This window comes from Coenobita brevimanus, chromosome 11 (genome assembly GCF_032717465.1).
Source record: "Coenobita brevimanus isolate Jiangsu-jjx chromosome 11, ASM3271746v2, whole genome shotgun sequence".
Classification (NCBI taxonomy): domain Eukaryota; kingdom Metazoa; phylum Arthropoda; class Malacostraca; order Decapoda; family Coenobitidae; genus Coenobita; species Coenobita brevimanus.
The window spans coordinates 4,500,817-4,525,621 of NC_136964.1; the positions used below are offsets into that span (position 1 = coordinate 4,500,817).

Genomic DNA, 24,805 nt, shown 5'->3' on the forward strand with positions numbered 1-24,805 from the left:
TAGATCAGGGTCAGTGACTCCACTGGCAGTCATTTCTTACATACACACAGCCTTAACTACTGATAAGCCTTTACCATTACATTATGCTAATGCAACAATTACTTTCAAAATAAATTTAGTTTAATCCATTACTGTCCATTCCCGTCCTCATCTGAGAGCCATGAGACTGTAGCACCAGTCGAACAGGGATGTACTGAAAGTGAATGGAAATCTGACGACAGGGAAAGCTGGAGCTCCCGTTTCGTCAGCCCTTGGGACTAGTTTATGACCATCCCCTTTTGCCGAACCTTTTCCGTGTTCCAGTAATACACAGAGTAGGCCAGCATGCTCTCCAGCACAAGTTCCTCTAACTGTCAACACCAAACTGCATGTACAATACACGCCACAGTTCCTATTCCATGACCAGCATGAATAGCACCTAAATGCCCAGCCTATGAATCTGTGTGGGGGGGGGGGAGCTGGAAGGCATTCCACCTCTCTCCCGGTGACGGCCAAGAGAGAGGCCTGGAACCACTGTCTGATTCGCCTCATGTTCAGTTCTGCAACATTCGTGGCCTTTCATTTAATTTTTTCTCAGTTGAACACCACCTCTCTTTCTCTAAACCTCACCTCTTCCTCGCCGAGATTCAGCTGTCTGAGGCAACTGACAGCAAACCCTTTTCTGTATCCTCCTGTTGCCTCTATGCTCACTTTAAAGCCAAAGTTGGCTGTTGTGTATATGTACACGAAAACACATCTTCCTCTCGTGTTCCTAAACTTGAATCTTCTGAATTCTCTACTCTTTGGCTTCTGCTCTCCAGTCATTCTTTGGCTGAATATATCTGTGCTGTTTACTTATCCCCCAATTCTACTATGAAAAATTCTTTGACTATCTTACTTCTATAATGGAACACATCCAATCAGTGTCTCCTTTCTCCGAAAGCTCAATTCTAGGTGATCTTAGTGTTCACCACCACCTTTGGCTCTCCTTTCCTTTCACTGCTCAACCTGGTGAACAAGCCTACATCTTTTCTATCCTTGATTACCTAGAGCAGCTTGTACAGTACCCTAACCGTATCCCTGACTGTCTTAGGGCAAGTTCCAATATACCTGACCCTTACAACTAATCCTTCTGCTTATGCTGTTAATCCGATATCTGCGACGTACATCATATGATGGAAAACTTGTAGCTGCAAAGTAAATTATCTGAGCAAGCTTTTTTTGAAACGGGCGCACTACGTATTTTTCCCATATGTCTTCATTACTACACCACGGCTGAACTAAGGTAAATAATGAACTTATACTAGTTTTTCCTATACTTTTCCATGCACCCTTTCGTTTCATATGAGCAAAAATTATTTTTGAGAATTTTTTTTTCCCCTGATGCCGATTTGTCGGATTAATCTTTTATCTCCGTTGGGTTCCTCTGACCACAATCTTATCACCTTAACCTGCCCTGTCACTCCAACAAGGCCTAAGGACCCTTCTAAGAAGTGATGGGTGTGGCACTTTGAGAGGCCCTCAGGCAGTACTTCTTTAATGTTCCCTGGAATAATTATTATTTCCAAGGTGGAGAGTCACCTGAGTGTGCCTCTTGCATTAGGTGGGCTATTCTCTCGGAAACGGACTCATATACTCCTTTCACTTACCTGTGACTAATGCAAAAACACCTTGGTTTAATCACGCTTGTTCTAATGCAGTCCACATAAAGGAGTAGGCCAAAGGCACTCGAACAAACCCACCCCTTCATCTCATCGCTTTTAGGTCTCTCCCCAGAACCGTGCTAAATCTGTCCTTTGTTCTGCTGAAAATAATTTCATTTGTACTAAATGCTCTGAATTCTCTGTCTCACATTCTTCCTGCTCCTTCTGGTACCTTGCCAAAAACTTTTCTAACAACATTATTTTCATTCTTCCCTCCTCTTTTCCCTTTACTGGCTCTGTAGCTGTTTCTTCTACTGATAAAGAACTCTCTGCTCAGACTTTCTCCTCCAATTCCATCTTAGACGATTCTAGTGCTGTTTCTCCATCACTTTCCCCCTCTGATTTCTTCGTGATTGACGTTAAAATTTCTTCAAATTATGTGTTTTCTGCCACAATGGCCTCAAAACTAACAAGGCATATGGGCCTGATGGAATCCCTCCTGTTGTCCTCAGTAACTCTGCTTCTGTTTACACCTTGCCTAGCTAAAACCTTTCACCTTTGTCTGTCAACTTGCACCTTTCCTTCTTGCTGAAAGTTTGCTCTCATTCAGCCTGTCCCACTGAGAAGGGCGACCATTACCAGCCTTCAAACTACTGCCCAATTGCTTTAACATCCTGTACTTCTTGAGTTTTTGAAAGTGTTGTGAGCAAAAAAAATAAATAAATAAAAATAAAGCAGCCTTCCAATTATAATCTTCCTCATCGTCAGTATGGGTTCCGCCAGGGATGATTCATTGCCGATCATCTCATCTACCTTCAGACTCCTGGTCATCCTCTTTTCGGGACTTTGGCAAAAGCTTTGCCATTGCACTTGACATCTCAATGGCTTTCGATCGAGTCTGGCATAAATCTTTAATTTCCGAACTGCTCTCCTGCGATTTCTATCTTTCTATCTGTGCCTTCGTCTCTAGCTTTCTTTCTGGTCGTTCTATAGCTGTTGTTGTAGACAGCCACCATTCTTCTAGTCATTAGTGATGTTCCTCGGCGTTCTGTCCTATCACCAACTCTCTTGCTTCTAATCAATTATGACCTACTTAGCTGTGTCTCTAACTCTTTCCATTTATATGCTGATGATTCCATCTTTCGCTTTTCCATCCACTTCCTATAATGTCCATTTCAGCAGTTAATTCAACAAACGAAGGATGAGGCTAACAGACATATTGGCTGACTTGGCTCATATATCTGATTGGGATAAAAGTAATCTTGTTGTTTTTAATGTGACAGAAAGCCAATTGTTCCATCTTTCAAGCAATCAAAATCTACCACAGGAGTATCCTCAAATTTTTAATAATATCCAACTCAGTCCGTGAATATACTTGGTGTTTCATGCTTTCAGGATTTATCTTCGGAAGATCATAATACCTCTCTTGTAAAATCTACATCCAAGAGATTAGGTGTGCTAAGTCTATTCCGTGCCTTGTTATACCCCTGCACAGTTATTGACTTTATACAGGGGTTTTATTCTCCCCTGTGTAGAGTACAACTCTCATGTGTGGGGAGGCTCCACACATAGGCTACGGCTCTTCTCAACAAGGCGGAGTCAAAGGCTTTTCATCCCATTAACTCTCCTCCTCTTACCGGCTTCCTTCAGCCTCTACCTCTTCGCCATACTGTTGCATCTTTATCTCTTTTCTGTCGCTACTTCAGTAGTCACTGCTCCTGTGAAATGTCTGTTTGCATCCCTCCACCATTACAGTTGACGCGTAGCACCCACCTCGCGGCAAACTCTCAATCCTTTTCTGTCTAACTTGCGGTGCGAGAATTAACCGCTACTCCCAGTCCTTCATGTATATACCAGGTCAACCCTGGAACTGTCTTCCTTCATCTGTATTTCCTACTGCCTATGACCTCCAGTCTTTTAAACGATACGTGTTCAGTTATTTGAAATGAATGGATCATGTTATCTTGATTTTATTTTTTCTTGGAGGGAACAATTTCGTGGGTTTCTAGCGTTTGGTTCCCTCTACCTTGTATAAAAAATCGGAGTAAGGAAGGCATTTCTGATATACAGCACTGGAAATGATGGGAAAGCGCTTTGCACACACACACACACACACACACACACACACACGAGAGAGAGAGAGAGAGAGAGAGACAGAGACAGAGACAGACAGACAGATAGACAGACAGAGACAGACAGACAGAGACAGAGACAGACAGAGAGAGAACTGCAACGACATGGTAAATGTGTTGTTGCCGTAATTGTTAAGCATTAACCCTTCACTACCACAGATCTGTCCAAGTTGAAAACGGTGTGTGGTGCAAGGGGAGCAAGACATATGACACATTATTGGTTACCGTGTAGTATGGCTAGGGATAAATCATAGCGTGTTGTGACACTTAAAAGTTAATGTGTACTGCAGCCAGGAATAAAACATGTTGTGTCACGGTACGTTAAAGGTTTATACGTGATGGTGACAAAAGTAAAACGTACTGTCATGGCACTTTATGGGTTAACGTGTAGTGCCGCCAAGAATAAAACGTATTATAATAGCAGTTCATGGGTTAATGCGAAGTGCAGACAAAAATAAAACCTAGTGTGTCACGGATCTTTATGGGTAAATAAAGAGTGCTGCGAAGAATAAAACGTACTGTCATGACACTTTAAAGGTAAATGTGTAGTGCTGGCAAGAATAAAACATAGTTTGTCGTGGCACTTAATGGTTTAATATGTGGTACTGGCAAGAAAAAGCAGTGTGTAACGGCACTCTGTGGGTTTATGGGCATTGTCTGGACGCCTTTCACTGCAGGAAATCACGATAACTGTAAATCTTCTGGTGGTTACAAAAGAAAATGTCTTGGTTGTTTTCAAGAAGGTACTACCCTGCCAGGGTTTTGTGGCTTTGCCGCCACCGTGATTGCACCATCGCAAGAGTGTAAAAATGTCAACAACTTTAGTCAGTGCACTTCATTCTTCTCTCTCTTTCTTTCTCTCTCTCTCTCTCTCTGGCAGTCATAACAAAATATGTAAGTGGTGTTCAAGTGGGTCTGCAAAGCCTCACGCCGCCTACCACCAATATTTCATTGAATGGGCTTGAAAACTGGAAAATATACCCCTTCACAGGGGATCAGTCAGGATAAAACTTGTAATGTCAGTTGTCTAACTCCAAGTGTTTGCATGTGTAAAGTTTTTTTTGTTTTTTTTTTCCCCGGGCTCAAAGTTTGTTGTGTACATGCATGCATACACACATACATACATACATGCATACATACATACTTATACATACACAGACGGGGATCTAAGAATACTTCATGTGTGTTGCCATACAGCATGCCATGATAAAAGATGATCATATGGGGAATAAAATAAAATAATGCAGAGTCTTTTAAGTTAATAAAAACATAATAATAGAGTCCAAGATGTGCATTTAGTTAATCTTATTTCTTCTTCACACTTACAGATATTTAAAAAAGCATTAATACATTGTTGTATGGTAATTACAGATTTTTTTTTTCTAAAATGAGCGGCACTCTGGTGCACTGTAACTATGTAAGCAAATAGAGAAAAAAATAATGCGTTGCATAGCCATATCCAAACGTAGAAAGTGTGAAAGTCATTCACTTTGCTTCTGTATGTATTTTGTTAGGCTGTCGCAAGCAGCGTTGAGGAACTGAACCTGTTTCATTTTCGATGATCAGGTTCAATCGACTATCTCCCATTTGTACCCTAAGCTGCCCTAAAATCGATATCCCTTCGTACTGAATGCTGTGATGCAACCGGGGATTAACATTGGAATACGGTGCCAATCACGAAAAAGTGCTATTTAATGGGTGTAGGGATACCGTTGCTTTTTCTATCGTTAAACTGTTTGAAATAAGCGCAAAAGGGTAAAAATCTGGGTCAAGTTAGAGTAAGCAGAGTTACAATTACTTATGTTTGGAATGAGTTGATTCATTTTTTTTCTTGTAGTTTAAATGATTGTCAGTACGAAGACTCAGTGTGTTTATATATATATATATATATATATATATATATATATATATATATATATATATATATATATATCTATATATCTATATATCTATATATATATATATATATATATATAAAACTCTTTACCTTTTAAAATAGTTGTCCCTGTTTAAAAGCAGAGGAAATCCTGGAGAGTTAATGACTAATTCAAGCAGTTTTATAACCCAGAGATTACGTTCTCTTTAATAATTCTTATTATTGATAAATTAAAAGCTACTGCGTTTAATCCTTGTGGATAACTATATTGTAAATACATGTAAATATCTGGGAAATTTTCACTGACCTAACTGTGCTTGCGTGGTGAGTATGAAAGTGACTCACGTGAAAAACGAATGAGGGTTTAATACATATTTACATAGATAAAGGGAATATTTGGCTTTAGTTTAATTAAACAAAGATTAAATTAAGTTAGATTCACTTTGTATATATCATGAAGGAACTTAACTGTATTTAGTCTTGTAATTAATAGTTGGCACCTCTACAATCCTATGAGGGAGTAGAGACCCGCCATGTTCACGCACTCTGCTGCTAAAGCCAGTTCAAGTTGCATGCTGTAAAATATGCACCTAAGGATGCTTGGATTCCCAGGCAACCGACTGAAACATCAGGCTCGTCATCATCTGTTGTCCGACTCTTTCTAGCTAAGTAACCTTTATCATTTGGCCAAATCTTGGGGAATTAGCTAAGAGACAGAGAATAATTACTGGTGAGTTGAAATATCAGTTACACCTAAACCTCCTAAGAGACTTATGTGAATTTACTTCAGGTCATGTTAGACTAACACTTGTCAGATACAGGAGTGTATAATAATTTCTGACATTTTTTGGTGCCCCGAGTGAGGAAAACGGATGTGTGCTGAAGCACTGAACGATTTTAAGGTCGCGTTTGTTGGGCACAGCCTACTCCCACTTTCTGTGGAAGTGGATGACATGGAAATACATACATACAGAGCTCCGAGTGGAAAAGCAAGTTCCTTTTCTGATGATGAGAGGCTAAATGCCATTTTAGACTGGAAGCATGATCGCACTATCCTTTTCCTGGGAGGAAATGATATTTATGAAGATGTGGATGTTAATGAAATTGTTGAAAACATTCTGGCCATGGTAGGAGCCACTGAAGGTTCATGTAAATCCTAGGTAACCATAACCCTTCTTGAGCCTAGTAACCTACCATATGGTTCACCAGTTTGTTATGGTATGTATAAATTAGTTAGCTGGGCTGTGAATAGAAAGTTGCAAAGAATTAGGAAGGGGAAGGATTTTATCCACTTTAATGCAAAGCCCTGCCAAGCAACTCTAAAAGCCGATGGTATACATTGGAATCATCATGGCAGAGAAGCGGTTCTGCAGAAATTTATAAATTACATAGAGTTGAAGAAAGAACGGTTCTATGCTGTACAAGCTTTGGGTGGGCCTATGTTATACTAAGATGTTAACACTTCTGAGCTCAGGGAAATATGGGTTATTTGGAAACTGAGTGTGGGAATAAAGACATAACCCAGAGGTTTAACAACCCAGGGGGATAGGTTTAATACCATAAAACCAATCCCTACACTCCTCAAAATTTAAAATAATTAGATAACTACTGAGCTGGGAAAAATCTGTGGTTGAAATTAATGGTTAATCTAGTATTTAAAAATCAGTCAACATCTACTTCCTTGTTACAGAGATCCTCTAGTAGTAAGACCGAATGGGTAACAAGGGCCATAAATGATTGCAGACAATCGTTAGATGAAACACCTCTGTCCAGGGAGAAATTAGTCTCTTGAATATACAGAAGGATAGATGGACTAAGTATGAAGAAGGTAATGAAAATTTAGATGCAGCCATAGCAAAAGCTGATGATAAAGATCTCCTAGAGTCGGCGACTAAAATTTGCAGGTAAATTAGAGGAATATTTAACATTAGTGGAGTTATTAGAGTCAAAAGTGGCTAAGACTGCCACGAAAAATACAAGTTGTGGAAGAGCAGAGTAAAGCTGCACTACACAAATTACGTTTCCGGAGTTTGATAGGAGCAAAATTGGAAATCCTTTTAGGATCAGTTTAAATACTTAGTTCATGATAGAACAGATCTCCCTAATGTGAGTAAACTCACATATATGTTAGGACAGGTCAAAGGGACGCCTTACAAGTAGATAAAAGAATTACCAGTGGAAGAAATCAGTTATGAGGTGGCATTGACTATCCTTAGACAGACTTACGAAGACAGGGAGCAAGTCATCACCCAATAACTGAAGGCTCTAACTGAATTACCCATACCTAAACATGATTTTGATTCCTTGTATAATTTTCGGATTGCGATGAGTTGTAATTTAAAGACTTTAGGTACTTACGAAGATATTAAAGCAGCAGATTGGGTGCTTTCTAGAATTATGTCCTTAAAGCTTCTACCAAGAACCAAGGATGCTTTGTATGGTAGGTACCAAAAGGATAATTTCTCCTGTGAGGAGATTGAAGAAGGCTTAATGCAACTCTGTAAACCTATGCAAGGAACAGTAAAGCCTGCTGAGATTAAAGAGAAGGCTGAAATAAAGAAAAAAAAAAACACTAACCAACTGGTTGGGAAACCTAAGTCAGGGACGGCTAAGTCTGTACTAAAGAAGAGATTGGTACTTTCCTTAGCTCTTTAAAATCTGAGGATAAAATATTAAAGACAAGGAATAGACAAGCTGATGAAAATAAGGAAGTAAAACCTTCCATGGTAAAGGAAAGGAAAGTTTGCGTATTTTGTGGTGAGCAACATTCTACTGCATCTTGTAAACATTATCCTGATTATGCTTCTAGAGTAGGAAAGCTTCAGGAATTGGGGTGTTGTATAATCTGCATGAATTCCGAACACACTTCCGCGGACTGCAAGATTAAACTAAATCTTTCGTTTAAATGTAAAAGGGATCATCATCATAGTGCTTTATGCCCACGGATGAAAAATGAGGTTCCTAAAATTTCAAGTGTCAATATGACAGTTGCTAAGGGGAATACTCCAGCAGTGATGCCAGCTGCAGCTCCAATAGCGGATGTGAAGATAGTGAATGAAAATAGAAACCTATTAGTATGTACTCTTTTTGATACGGGTGCTTAGACAACCTTCATTTCTGCAGACATTGTGAAGAAATTAAAGTTACCTATTATTGGCAAGGTAAATCTAGCCATTACATGATTCTTAACTACTAAGGAAGCTCAGTCCTTTGATCTAGTTAGACATGTAATACAACTAGGCAGATATAAATGCCTTATAACAGCAGCTGTACTGGATAATATGGAGACAAGTATATATATAAAAGGACTGAAGGAAACCTCTGATCATCTACAAAGCTCAGGGACAAAGTTGGCAAAACGGAATGTGGAATCAGATACTGTGGGTCCCATAAAATTGATAATTGGTTCATATTACTGTGGAAGATTCTGACATAGGACTTTCAAGAAGAATAAGGTACAGTTATTCAAGAGTCCAGGAGGTAACCTTATTATGGGTCAGTTGCCTTTTCCAAAGCAAGCTAAAGGAGAGGCCAAACTAGTAGACTCGGTCTTTGTTACCCCCACACAGTCATTGATGGTAGCTAGAATAGATGCAGAACTAGAACCTACTCAGAGAAATAATTTGCTGGATGAAAAAAACTGAACCTGTACACAAATTATGGGACCTAGACACTGTAGGAATACACTCTGAGGAACCAACCCCTGAAGATAAAATAACTTTGGATTTGTATAACCAGTCTGTGGCATTTAAGGATGGACATTATTGGGTAGGATTACCATGGACACTAAACCATTCGGAGTTACCAGCAAATTACCAAGCAGCTAAGGCTGAGTTAAATTCTCTTCTAAGAATGTTGAGAGCTAAACCAGAACATCTAACCATATATGATAATATTATAAAAGATCAGTTGAAGAATAAATTTATAGAAGAGGTAGAATTCCCTGTTAACCACAAAGAGACATTATTTACCACATCATGCTGTAAGCAAGGATTCAGTAACTACTCTCATAAGGATAGTTTTCAATTGTGGTAGTAAAGTGTCCAAAGGATCAGCTAGCTTGAACGATTGCTTATACTCTGGACGTACACTAACAGAGAAGCTACGGAATGTGTTACAAAGATTTAGAGAGAAACCTTACGCTTATACAGCAGACATTAGTAAGGCTTTTCTCAGAGTAGGACTGAGAGAGGAGGATAAGAAATTTACAAAATTCCTCTGGCCACAAGACCCTCAAAATGAGGATAGTTCATTGAAAACTTACTGTTTCCGATCGGTGTTCTGTGACTCTTGTGCTAGTCTTTCGTACTTTGCAACACTTTAAAGCATCATTTTGGAAATGCCAAATGCCCAGAAATAGGGCAGGCTTTTTACATGGATAATTTGCAAGGTGTTGCTGATACTGAGGCGGAAGCATTGAGGGCTTATGAAGTAGCCAATTCCGAATGTGGGAAGGCAAATTTGCCGTTACAGATCTGGAATACAAATTCATCACTTTTAAGGAATAAAATACAAGGGGACTATCCAAATACTGATATTCCCAAAACTCAAAATGTGTTGGGTCTTAACTGAGATACAGCAGCTGATGAAGTATGTTTAAAACCAGTTAAGTTCTCTGATGTCACTCTCACCAAATGTCCTTGTTAAGTCAGGTCTCCACCTTATTTCACTCATTAGGATTGGTCAGTCCTATAGTTATTAGGGGCAAATGTTTAGTGCAAGAGGCTTGGCGAGAAAAGTTAGACTGGGATACTGAATTCGGTGAGACATACGTGGAACAATGGAACATATTAGAAAGCAGTTTGAAACCACATCAAGTGTATGTATTCCCAGGAAAATAGACAGTAATGAAGAGTCGCACTTACACATATTTTGCGATGCTTCCCAAAGGGTTTATGGAGCAATAGCTTATTGTGCAACGGGAGAGAATAGTAAGATTATTATGTCTAAAGCCAGAGTTGCACCAATTAAAGGAAGAACCCTACCTCAAATGGAATTGGCTTCCATAGAAGTAGGAACTAAACTGGCCAGGTACATAACCACTACTCTCGATACTCAGTTTGAGGATATCTATATATGGACTGACAGCGAGATTTGTCTTTACTGGATAGGGAAGGAAGACAGTAAAGTTCCTTTCGTCCGCAATAGAGTGAAGACTATTAAAGGGCTGTCTTCCAAATTTAAATTTATGCATGCATCCTCCAAACAAAACCCAGCTGATCTGCTCTCGAGAGGTTCAGCTATAAAGAGATTGATCAAAGATAACTTGTGGTTTAAAGGTCCTAAATGTTTACTCACTAAAGACTGGCCTGAGCAGAAACGGTATAGTATTGCCGAGGTTGCTGTAGTAAAAAGGATACAAAGAAATTATTATGGAGAGATATATGACCTTTTAGGCCAAGACACTGGGAACAAGAAGAAGCTGATAAGAGATTTAGGATTGTTCTTAGACGGAAAGGGTCTAATTCGATGCCAAGGCCGAATAATAAAGGCTGATTTGCCTCTCCAAACTAGGTATCCTATATTGTTACCCAAGAGCGATTATTTTGTACAGTTAATTGTAAAGGAAGCCAACGATTTGACTCTTCACGGAGGTGTGCCGCAGAATTTGGCCTGAATCCAGGAAAGGTATTGGATCCCTAAGGGTACACAGGTCATAACAAAATATCTCAAAGTTGCATTACATGTAGGAAATATGAACAACGACCATATGACTATCCAGGACCACCTGCCTTACCAAGGGATAGGGTAAATGTAAGTCTGCCCTTCAAAGTAACTGGAGTTGATTTCATAGGGGCTATAATTGTTACGGGTGAGGGAACTCCCCATAAGGTGTATATATGTTTGTTTTCTTGCACGTACACAAGGGCAATCCATCTAGAAATGGCAGATGATTTAGGTTTAGAGACATTCCTGACTTATTTTTTAGAAGATTTGCAGCTAGAAGGTCTTGTCCTTATATATTACTAAGTGACAACGGAACGAATTTTGTTGGAGCAGCACCTCTACTTTTAAATATAATGAATGACCAAAGGTTAAGTCGGCCCTGGGAATATGAAATTGTACCTGACAGTTCATAGCTCCAAGAGCACCATGGCAAAATGGATTTACTAAACGAATGATTGGTATTGTGAAGCACTGCCTTAGGTAAACCTTACACAGAACTAAGATCACCAGAGAGGAAATGAGAACAGTAATAACTGAAATTGAGGCTAGGATTAATGATAGACCTTTAACCTATCTAGATGACACTAGCATTTTGATTAAGGCACTTACACCGCCTCATAATCTATCCGGTGCCTTGTATGGATATCCAGGAGGAAGTAGATGATCCCACCATAGAAAATAATGAATTAGGACAACATCTGTGGGCGGGATATCAATGTCTGAAAAAAATACTGGATACCCGGAATAAACACTGGAGCGAAGAATATCTTTTGAGCCTATGAGAAAGATTTTATGGGATTCAGGCTGCCAGCAACAAATCTGTCATAAACATAGGAGATGTGGTCCTAGTAAACACAGAACTACCAAGATCCCAGTGGCCATTAGCTAAAGTGATCTCCATGCACCCAGATTCAGAGGGGGTGCTGAGACTCGTCAAACTAAAATGTAGGAGACACACTAATATAAAAGCTATTGATAAACTGGTATCCCTTGAGTTAATGACTACCTCGGACACAGTGGATGGTGGAGAGCAATTGGGTCAAGATGTGCAACTGAGAAGGGTCGCAGCAAAGGATTCTCAAGACCTATGGAGAGAACTTCTGGCCAAGGTCACATTACATGATACAGTGTATCATTTTATGCCCAGCCCCAAAACTGTAGGAAATATTTTCCCCCAGAGTGGTTGCACTCTTTACCTTTTAAAACAGTTGTCCCTGTTTAAAGGCAGAGGAAAACCTGGAGAGCATTAATGACTAATTCAAGCGGTTTCATCACCCAGAGACTACGTTCTCTCTAATAATTCTTATTATTAATAAATTAAATGTTACTGCATTTAATCCTTGTGGACAACTATATTGTAAATACATGTAAATACTTAGGACATTTCCATTGACCTAACTGCTCTTGCGTGGTGAGTATGAAGTTCCTCAAGTGAAAAACGAATGAGGGTTTAATACATATTTATCTAGATAAAGGGAATATTTGGCTTTAGATTAATTAAAACTAAGATTAAGTTAGATTCACTTTGTATATATCATGAAGTAATTTAACTGTGTTTAGTCTTGTAATTAATTAATAGTTGGCATCTCTACAACCCTATGAGGGAATCGAGACTCGCCATGTTCACGCATTCTGCTGCTAAAGCCAGTTCAAGTTGCACACTGTAAAATATGCACCTAAGGACGCTTGGATGCCCAGGCAACTGACCAAAACATCAGGCTCGTCGCCATCTGTTGTCTGACTCTTTTTAGCCAAGTAACCTTTTTTGGCCAAATCTTGGGGAATTAGCTAAGAGATAGGAGAATAATTACTGGTGAGTTGAAATATGATTTATACCTAAACCTCCCAAGAGACTTATGTGAATTTGCTTATGGTCGTGTTAGACTAACACTCATCAGATAAAGGAGTGTGTAAAAATTCTGACTATATATATATATATATATATATATATATATATATATATATATATATATATATATATATATATATATATTATTCTAATTATGTAAGTCTTCACCCTCTTCTCTCTCTCTCTCTCTCTCTCTCTCTCTCAAAACCCAGTTGCTTTTGTTTTTTCAACCAAGAGGTATTGCCCAGACAATTAGAGCAACACCCCTCGGTCCGCCCATGATACATACTGTTGAGAAGCAGGATTTGCTAGTTAGGAAGTAATGGAAGGTTCTCAGTGCTTCTCGTATTTTACAGTTCCGTGTCAGAGTTGCCAGTTAGCCTGCTATAGTCAGCAGAGATATTTTGTAAGTCATGCATTAATTTTCATGCTCTTCTCTGCAATGCTTTATTTATGTGATTGTTAAATTTTGTAATTTTAGCTCAGTTTGTGTGCTAAATAATTTCGAGTGTTATTCAGTGTAAGGAAGCTTTGGATATTTTGGATGTCTCCGAGTTGGTAAACTGTTGCGTCTCCGAGAATGTAGTAGATCATTCTAGTATACAAGAAACTTATATTAGGATGGGGAAGGGACTAGAGTTTTCAGTTCAGTTTGAGTTTAATTCTGTGTCAGTTTGATGTCAGTGCAGTTAGTGAAGATTGTTTAACTCTGGTACTTGTGAAAACAGTGAGGTGTAGTTTGAGAGCAATGACCCATAAAGTCTGCAATTAATATATCCAGCCACAATTCGGGGGTGTTTTAGCGACTTTCATCAAGGGCAAATTGATTGTGTTCTGGCTAAAGAGGAAGAATTTACACACCTGATAACGCAATCCGCACCCCCATAGGCCTAATGGTTACCGCACAATCGCGTGTCAAACTTATAAAAAAGTTTATATTAGTTACCCCTCGAAAACAATCTAAAACGTGAAAAAATTGATAACTACCTATTTTTATTGAAATGGATCATTTCAAAGCGTTTTGTCACACCAATCATGAAAACAGGTGTATGTAGGTGAGGAGAGATTACTAGGCTGTGGGGAGATAAAGTAGGCTGTGGGAAGTAGGCCTATACAGTAGGTACGGGGGTTGGAAATAACCAACTTTTCGTATGAAAAGAAAGCACTTCAGTGTGTTCTGTAACATCTACCATGAAAACAGGTATGTATGTAGGTGTGGGGAGATAACTAGTGTGGGGAATAGGCCTACAAGGCCTTGATGAAGTTGGAGAGAAAAATTTTGGCAACAATCAGATTCTCTTGTGGAAACCCTCCATTTCAATGGGATTTGTCATATCCACCATGAAAACAGGTGTGTACTGTGTGTAGGTGTGGGGAGATAAAACAGGTTTGGGGAGTAGCCTGCAAGGCCTCTTAGTCAATCAAAAACTAACACAGACATATATAAATGTTTATAACCATCCAGGACATCAAAATAAAGCTGAATAATGCTATAGATGCATGCATATGAAAGGGGAAAAAAGAAAGCTATAATTTTACTCACGTTCTGTCTGGCAGGTGTAGGATGACGGCATCCTACACCTGCCAAGTGTAGGTGCGTCGCGAGAAATGAACAGAGTGAAGTGTAGTTATATGAAAAATAGGGAAGAAGTTGAAATAATATCTAACAGGTATGTACAGTCAGGGAAAGTTCCGCATCACCCACCTCCCGAAGCACTGGTGTGAGACGGGTGAATGTGAAGCGGCAGCCAGACCTCATGTGTCAGGCAACTGTGAGTGTGAAGGAGGGGGAGGTGGAGAGGAGGGTTTGGTGATAGGTTGGGAATCACATGTAAGTGTGCAGTGTATGACTTGGACGCTGTGTTTGGGTTACTTTAGTAAGGATAGATAACAATATGATGCTAGCATTTTATGGAAAAAAAAAAAAAAAAGCAGATGTCTGTAGAGTTAATGTTGTCAGGAAAGTTATGGAAGTTTTCTTGATTCGGACAGAGGTTTGAATTCCTTCATTCCCTCTCGACTTTAACATGAGCCGTTTCCCCAAGAGAAATTCGTATCGATATTACATATATTTATATTTTATGCTACTCGATAACGCAACCACAGTATTATCCACTCTGTGTATCCATCTATCTATCTATCTTATAATTTGTTTATTTATTCACCCTCTGTCATCCCACTGTAAACATTCGCCTGCATACATTTCCAGTGTTATTCTGGTAATTATTCATCTCGAACTTAGAGTCTAGGGTAGTGTGTAATAATAGAAAAAAAAAAAAAAAAAACAGGTTTCTTGTTTTCCTTTAGACAGAATAACATGGGAAGTCCAAGTTATAAGATCAGTCTCTGTAACTATCATTCCTATCGAACATTACAGAACGAAGCCAAAGAAGGACACCTTTGACAGTAAACATGTATTGATACTGTGACGTTAGCAACCAATGACTAGTTAAAGGATGATATGAAAGCTATAAAGGACCTTTAATCCTAACTGGAACCTCTGAGTATGATAGTGATGCGTAAGGAATGTAGATGGCGTTGGCAGCAAAGTTTATCGTCTGTATGTAAACAATTACACGTTTGCGGAATGGACTTTTCGCCAGAACCATACCTTGGCTGTCACTATTTTAGCCTCTGTATACCTGAAAAAATAAATAAATAAAATAAAATAAAATCGTGAAACCGCATCAGATACAAGCATATAAACATATACGTTTCAGTCAGATTATATAATAATGAACGGATCCATATAAAGAAACAAAGGTAATATTTTATCAATGAATTGCGTGAGACGAAGTGGATTTTTCTCATGTGTACAGTGTACATGATATTGAAAATGGAAGACATGGTCGGGCATTTACACTTTTGTTTTGTGTGTTATGCCAAACACTCACACACCCACAATATGTGTATCATCGATTTCCCAAAGAAAAGAATCGGTAAGCACTGTTGTGTTCCCTTAACATATGATTATTGACCGTTAGACCCGGAATGACAACTTAAGAGTAGGCCAACCCTGGCTGTGAGATTTTACTTTTCTTTTATATATATTCTTAGGCATGCCTGGTTTGTTGGCGTTTATGTGAGTTCAGCATCCTTTTTTGCTGCTAAGGCATTACCAGTCTGTAGGGTTTTGTGCTTTCAGGAAGTATTTGTACTATGCTCCATGCTTACTGTAACTGTGTGCTTTTGTGGTGCATGTTTTTGAAATCTACCGTGTACGGGTATATGCCTGCACTGTCTATGTAGAATGGTATATCAGATACGAAAGCCAGTCATCTATCTATCTATCTATTGCCAGACGCCATAATCCCGTACGGGGTGGCCATTTGACTTGAATTATTTATTTTACGGGGAGGGGCACTAACCCTCCACCAACCCACTTGTTAACACGACACGTAGGGAGCACGTGTCGTTTGGTTATATAGTTATCACCCAGCGTTGTAAATCGTTTCTTGGCTTTCAGGATACCATTTGGCTTGTCACTCAATGTAAAGCCACCTGTAAATGAACGAAAAGCAATAAGAAGTGACAGGAAAGATGGGAGAAATAGGAAGAGAGGAGGGCAGGCACAGAAAAAGAATGATAAAGGCTAAGGAAGAAGTAGGCAGCAGTACATCAAGTGACTGGATGATGGTCGCCACCACCTACCACTAAGCCAGTCTTTAAGATAATGTAGTATGCAGGTGCCTATCAGAAATCCTATTTATTTACTGGTGATTGAACAGGTCTGTATGCTTAATTAATAAATATGTACCTGTTATTGTTGGTTTCATTTTTCATGATACATTAAATAAGTTAATGTAGAAATATTTAGAGAAGGAAAAAAACTATGAGAACAGTTAGGAGGGAAAAATATCCATTCCACTGCATGGAGATGAGAAGCAATATATTAACTTCTATTGCTGAACAGCTACATCAAAGATAAAGCAGGCGGATAATACGTCAGGGTGATAAAAATGCCAACATTCCTGTTATTAACAAATAAATAAAGGATGAAGCAGAATGGAAGAGAAACCTATATATATGAGGTTAAATTGGCAATGAATAGATATCTGAATGAAGGGAGTGGTACAAGTCTATACTCACGTTATTGACCGTATATGAACTGAGTGAAAAATACTAAGGATGAGGGATAAACTATTTCGCAACACCAAGATGGAAGAAATAATAAACATACTCCAGCTTGTGTATATTAAAGATTTATACAGTATTCATGACTATACGTCGACCACCAGTGCTCCGAACAGTGGGTAATGCGGAAATTTCCCTGACTGTACCTCAGGCCTGAATAAGAGGTGAGGCAGGTCAAACGTGGCGAACCCCCCCGGCCCCCCCCCCCAAAAAAAAAAGGATTACAAAGAAACAAGAAAAAATGCAAAGAAACGGATGTCCATACATAAATGGATGTATTTTCCTTCATATAACACGAAATATATCGAAAGAGTACCATGTGGTATTTGAAATTATGCACAAGAAAAAAAATCGATGCACATGGCAATAGCGAAGGTCACAGAGGACACAGGGGAGTGGGCGGCAGGTAGGGGAAAGGGGTGAGAGTGAGGTGTGAGACAGAAGGTTGTGGAATGGTGGTCTGATACCTCTCGGGGGTCAGTAGGGGGTGGGAGGGTAGTGAGGGACAAGGAAGGAGGGATGGGGTGGGGTTCGGGGGGGACGCAAGGCTAGCAGGGTGGGAGGAGGGGCAGGAGTGGGTGGGAAGGGACACAGGTGGTGGTGGGAGGAGAGATGAAGGTGTGTGGAGGGGTGGGAGGGTGATGGGGGACAAGGAGGGAGTGAGGGAGTGGAGTAGAGGATGGCATGGAGGCAGCCCAGAGGGGGGGTGCCCCCCACCGCCCGGGTTGGTCCGATCCCCCCTCACGCCACCTCAGGGGTGAGTTCTCATTGGCCTGAAGCCACGTACATCATAATCGGGGCTTAGGAAGTGCTCTGCAATTTTTTACAGACCCCGCTCATTTGATGCGATTAGGCATTTTGGCATAAAACTGAAATTGCATCAATTGATGCGATTAGGACTTTAGGGGTTAAGTGTAATTATTTGGAAAATGAAGACAGTGAACTTAAGAAGGCAGTGTTCATTTACAATGCCTGATCTGATCTCGCTGTTGCACACCAAAAGGCTGATCATAGGAAGAACAACTCACTAGGCAACATCCTTCCTATACTGAACTACTACTGTTCCAGCCTGTGGCAGTGTGGGACGAGGATGTAACAATACATACATACATCATGAGCAGCAGTATTCGCTACAAGCCCACTGCTGCATAAAGGCCTCCCTCAGTGTCCTCCATGAATTCCTTGGCCAAACCAATCTCTGCAAAGTTTTGCCTGCAAACTTCTGTACCTCATATCTCCACCTCCTGTCTGGCTTCTTTCAGCTACACTTGGAGTCTTGCTCCATTTGCTCTCCCTTATTTTTGTTACATGATCTGTCCACCTCCATTTCTGTTCTTTCAAAACATCTATAATGCTTTTGACTTTAGTCTGCTCTCTCACCCATGCTGATCTCTTCCTATTTCTCAAAGATATTCCCATTATTGACCTTTCCACTCTTCTTTGAGAATGGATTAGTTTGCTTTCCATTAATTTTGTCAGTTTCCAGGTGTCACAACTGTACATCATAACTGAGATTCTACATTCGATATATTACTTCTGTTTCATACATACTGGCAGCTGTTTTTCATGCTGTCTGTTTTTACTTATACCTTTCCATGCAATTGCAATGCATTTTTTTTATTTCGTTTTCATGGCATTTCATTAGTGTTAGTATTTGGTCCAAGTAATTGTACTCCTCATCCTCATCAAGAATTTTATAATTTATTTTGATAATGCTCTTTGGTGTAATTGTATTAACCCACCCCATTCTGACCTCCCCCAGTCCCGACAGATTTGCCTTTTTTTTTTTTTAGCTAAAACCTCTGCTTTTTATGAGAAACATCGACAATTCATAGAGAAATCGCTCACCTGAGCCTATAAATGCTGGTACAGGTGACAATACCCTCACCTAGCTGTGTGTTCTATGGGGTCTGGCTCCAGAGAAAACGTTTTCTATGGGAGGGGTAATTATTCCAAACGACTCAGTATAGGTAAATATTTATTTATTTGGTACAAATTTATATGTAGCACCAGAATATATTGGTTTCCACACAGTAGTATAGGCAATATAAGCATTGTTCACTCACCAAACACATCAACATACCCTACCTTTTTTGGGGACGTTACCTGCTAATCACTTGTGATCGTTTCTTCTTCTAACACTATGTAAACTTTGTCCTCCACATTGTCAATTATTGGGGAATCACTCTCGTCTTGAATTTCATACCGTGGTGCAACATGTCTGTACTGGCCAGGTCACTGATAACAGGTGAGTTGTCGAGACAGTGGCGTGGGGGGGGGCGAGGTCACACGGGGTAAGGCATTGTCCCCACCTGGCCTCGGGTAGAGGAAGGTATCCCGCATATACGTACCAAAAATCATGGTCGAAATTTGAAAAATGTGCAAATGACGGACCTTGCAGTTGCGGTGCATTTATAAATGTCAACGGGAGTCACAGTGACAAAACGTTCGGGCGCCTATGTACGTCAATGGGATGTGGCAGGTTAAATATTAGTTTTACTTCAGTTTATCCGTAGCCCTAATTTGTGACTTTCTCTATTTGGGTCCTTTAACATATCCTGCAGTTTCTCTGCTGTTTCTGTGGTTAGGACAATGCCACTTGCAAATGTTAAATGATTTACCTTTTCTCCATCTATGTTTACCCTTTTTTTCTCCCAGTCGAGCTTTGTACCGTAAATAATTTTGGTGAATTGTATCTTCTTGATGTACACATCTTTGTCAGTCTTTTTTTAACATAACAGCTGTAGTTCAACAGTTAATAAGATCTCCTGAGTCACCTTTCTGGTATAACAAAATAACCATTGCATTACACCATGTTTTGGGATTTTTCTTCTTTATGCATTAGGTAAATTAGTGGGCAAGTCGGTTTTGAACTTCACCATCCAACAGATAATCAGCCACTGTTCCAACTTCTCCTGCAGCCTTTCATCTTTTCATACTGTTACATCCCTGTCCCACACTGCCACAGGCACCAACAGCAGTAATACAGTATAGGAAGGACTTTGCCCAGTGAGCTGTTCTTCCTGTAGTCAGCCTTTCGGTGTACAGCACACAAGATCAGCTGAGGTGATAATAAACACTGGCTACTAAAGTTCATTGTTTTTATTTTCCAAATAATTACTGAATGCATTCCAACTTCACGAATTTCACAAGCACTGAGGATACACAAACTGCAGTAACACTTCATTGTTTGCCAACAGCATTTCACTATTTTCACAAGTACCAAAAATATACAAACCACTGCACTGACACTGAACTACACTCAAACTACACTGAAAACTGGCTGAACTTGCTCTCATCCCTTCCCCATCCTTATATAAGCTTCCTATATTCTACAGTGTTCTACAATTCTCCACATTTCTAGTGTATGCCAAAGAGAGAGCATCAGTTACAACAGTTACCAACTCGAAGACATCTGAAACATGCCAGAGTTTTCTTACACTGCATGACACTCTAAATTATTTAGCATACAAACTTAAATTAAATTACATAATTTAACATTCACACACACAAAAAAAAAAAACATAAAGAAAAAGAGCACAAAATTAATGCATAACTTACAATATAACTACACTCACAAACAGCAGGCTAACTGGCAACTCTGACTCGTACCAGAACTACAGTAAACATCGGGAACTCTCCAGAACATTCTAGCTAGTAATCCAGCTTCTCAACACCACTTCCTTCCTAATCCTTTTGCCATCCCAACAAAACTACACAATATATACAAATATAGTCCTTAATCCAAACTAAACATTTAATTAAACACAAATAATCCTTCAACTTTTCAGGTTTTCTCCTATGCCGCTTCTGAAGAAATCCCTGCTCTTCCACATAGTCCACTCCTGGAATGTCCTGGTCCTCTTCCTGATGCACGTCTTTTCTTGGGAAACTGTCATCATCCTCTTGCACTTCAGCTCCTTGGTCCTCCTCAACATCCTCGGCTGTGGGTGTGCACGATTCCACAGAAAGGTCCCAGCTGTACTGTCCTGGCCCACGGTATTGCCGCAGACTATTCACATGTACCACCTTTGGGTGAGACTTCCTGCCTTCCCGAATCCAATGTGTTATGTCTGATAGGTGGTCCAACACAGTGTAAGGCCCGTCCCACAGGCTGTGCAGCTTCAGTGACTGTCTCTCCTTACACTGGGGATTGTATAACCAAACTCTGTCACCATCCTTGAAGGTCACCTCACTTGCCTTGGCATCATACTTGCACTTCATTGCTTCTGGAAACTAAAGGGCTCCTCACACTTGATGATGTACCTCAGCCAGCCTTTCTTGAAGATACTTCGCACAGCTGGAGGTGTCTGTAGGCAGCTCTTCACCAAGTTGTCTTCCCAATAACAAGTCAACAGGTAAGTGTAACTCGTGGCCAAACATCAGTTTTGGAGGAGTGTAGCTGGTAGACTCCGGAGATGCAGACCGACATGCCATCAGCAACGCATGTAATTTCTGATCCCATTCTATTTGTCCTTCTATGCAGTAATTGGCCAGCTCTTCTCCCAGGGTCCAACTGAATTTCTCCACCATCTCATTTGACTGTGGCCTTAGTGGGGTTGTCCTTGTCTTCTTGATCCCCAATAACTTGCAGCACTCACAGAACACAGGAGACTCGAAATTTCTACCGTGGTCTGAATGTAGCTCCTGTGGCATCCCAGAATGACAAAAAAACTGATCAATCAACACCTAAGCAACAGTCGCAGCCTCTTGATTGGGGATGGCATAGGCTTCTGGCAACTTTGTTAAGTAGTCCATGGCAACACATATATACCAGTTTCCTTTTTCAGTGAGTGGCAGAGGTCCAGCAATGTCCACCGCAACTCTTTCCATCGGTACACTCACTTGGTACAACTGAAGAGGGGCGCAACCAAGTTTCTTGGCACAGCACACATCACAGGCCTGACACCACTCTTCAATATCCTGATGCATACCAATCCAGTAGAACCACTGTCACAGCCAGCTTAGAGTTTTCTTCACTCCCAGGTGCCCACAAGTGATTTGGTTATGAGACTCATCCAGGATCCCAGACCTCATTTTCTTCGGAACCACCAGTTGCCAATTCTTGCTGAGGCCATCAGGTGTCTCCCACTGACACTCCAGTAGTCTGTTGTTCAAATGAAGAAGGTCTCACTGACTCCAGTAGCTCTTGGTCACAGGACTTAACCTGGAAACTTCTTCCCAAGATGGTCGCACTGTACTCCACTGCAGCCACTCTAACACTGGTTGTAAATCTGCATCCTCCATTTGCATCCTCTTCAGGTCTTCCTCGTCTGATGCTGGCCCTGTCAGTACGGTATAGCAGCATCTCTTGCTAAGATTCCCATTCCCACTACACTGCTTGCCGTCTGTTCTTTTTTCTTCTCGCACAGTATTCATCAAGGTTCTCCTGCATTTCCTCAGTGGTAGGGCTTCTTGGGAAAAACTGGCTGATTGTTGCTCTTGTCACCAGGTTTCACTAATTTACCCTCATCGTTCTCATTTGGACACTTATAACTGAAGTGTCATACCTCATCAGATGTCCAATAGCCGTTTATTGCAATCGTGGGTTTCCCTGCACTGATCCATTCTTGCTCCTTCTTCCAAATAGTAACAATCCACTTTCTTGTGTCCCAGATTCCCGTAGAACCAGCAACCTCCTCAGATCTTCTGTTCTCTCTTCCACTTGTTGCAGTCCACTTTCCTATGTCCTGGCTTTTCACAGTACCAGCAACTTCCTTCAAATTTTTCCGCTTCACATACCTGCACCTTTCTTGACTTGAATCCTAAACTACAGCCTGTCTGAAAAGTAAATGTACTAGTCCTGATGTAGGACTCAAATTCTAGAGCCCTGGGTAGTGCTTCTTGCATGCTTCTGGGTTGTGCCTGCTTCACTTGCACTTTCAACTCTGCATTATCAAGAGCATCGATGAACTGGTCCCTCAGAAGAATAGCCAGCAGGTTAGATGCTGCTCCAGGATATGCCTTGCATGCCATACTCTCCAGGTCGTGAGCAAGTTGCTGTAGGGATTCGCCTCGGGCCCATACATGGGTCTGGAATCGTGCTCTGTGACCTCAGTCTGGTACTTGGTCCCATGTCTGTGTTCCACCACTTCTGCTAGGGACTGATAACTGTTCCTCTCCATCACTTACGTCTGGTCCAGAATTTCCATTGAGGCACCCTTATTGCTAGTAGCAAGCTGCAGTGCTCTCTGCCTATCATCCCAACCATTCTGATCAGCAAGTAACTCAAACTGTGCACTGTAAGCTTCCCAAGATACTCTACCTTCAAATTCCTGAGGTTTCCTTTGAACTGTATCCCCTTTATAACCATACACTTCACTGGTTTCAGGCCTAAAAACTGAGGCATCATAATTATGTCCAGGACTTAAATCTCCTACATTCTGATTATTCAACCCTGTAATGCTACCTTTAGATGCTTGGGATCCATCAAGATTCACCATACACTGTCCATTCTTTTCATATGCTCCCTGTACACTAACCTGAGGCTCAGCAGTGCAATATTTCTCTTCAGCCTCAATTTTCTCACTGATTATCTTTACATGGTCGAGTACATGCTTCAGCTGGTTATCTACATGCTGTCTGCACTCCATTGCTATTCCCTCACTAATCTTCAGCTGGTTGTCAACAATGTGTCTGCACTCTGTCATTATTCCTTCAGTAATCTTCACCTGGTCGTCTAGATGCTGTATGAACTCCATCACGTTATTGCTTACCTCACACTCCGGCTGCTGTAGCTCAGTTTATACTTTCTTCTTCAACTGCTGCTGCTCTTCCCTCATTTCCCCCACAAAAGCATCCAGCTGTCCTTGCATCCCCAGTTGTAATTCCCTTTGTTGCTCCTGTAATGCCTCTTGAAGCTGTTCATGTTGTTCTTTTTGTTTTTCACGTTGTGCCTCTAGTTGTTCACTCTGTGCTTGCAATTGTTTTTTGAGTTCTTTCTATCCTTCATTCTGTGCCTGTAATTGTTCTTTGAGTTCTTTCTGTCCTTTATGCTGTGCTTGTAATTGTTCTTTGAGTTCTTTCTGCCCTTCATTATGTGCCTGTAGTCCTTCATTCTGTGCTTGTAGTTGTGCACTTTGTGCTTATAATTGTTCTTTAACCCGCGGCGTCCCGTCGACGTACTTCCACGTCCTCACGTTATGTCACTGCCAATCCCGTTGACGTACTTCAACGTCCTGCAATTGCAAGGTTCATAATTTCCACAATTTTCAAAATTCGCGCAAGATTTTCGATTCGCCCACGTACCCAAGCCTCCCCTACCTGCCCCCAGGCGGGCAGCATCCCAGATCCCGCATGACCTGTGCTCGCCCTTGTCTCGGTCACTCACCTGTTAGCAGTGACCCAGGTCAGACATGGCGCGTAAAGGTCTCTCAGACGACGAAATACAATCTGCCCTGGATGCCTTCACTGGAGATAGTGATTCTCCACTTGATGATGATGTGGTGGATCGAGATTATGTGCAGCCTGAGGAGGAAATAACAAGCAGTGATGAGGAGGTCCCTTCGCCCCGGAAAAAGAAAAA

At 40.7% G+C, this 24,805-nt stretch overlaps 1 protein-coding gene across 1 annotated transcript in view; it reads right to left on the reverse strand.

The window, feature by feature from the left end:
- The window catches only part of LOC145411727 (cell adhesion molecule Dscam1-like), a 124,413-nt gene that overhangs the window by 15,816 nt on the left and 83,792 nt on the right, over nt 1-24,805 (reverse strand). Inside the window, exon 27 of the mRNA XM_080281737.1 lies at nt 586-598. Within this exon, the coding sequence (XP_080137863.1) occupies nt 586-598 (13 nt within the window). The remainder of the gene's footprint in view (nt 1-585; nt 599-24,805) is intronic.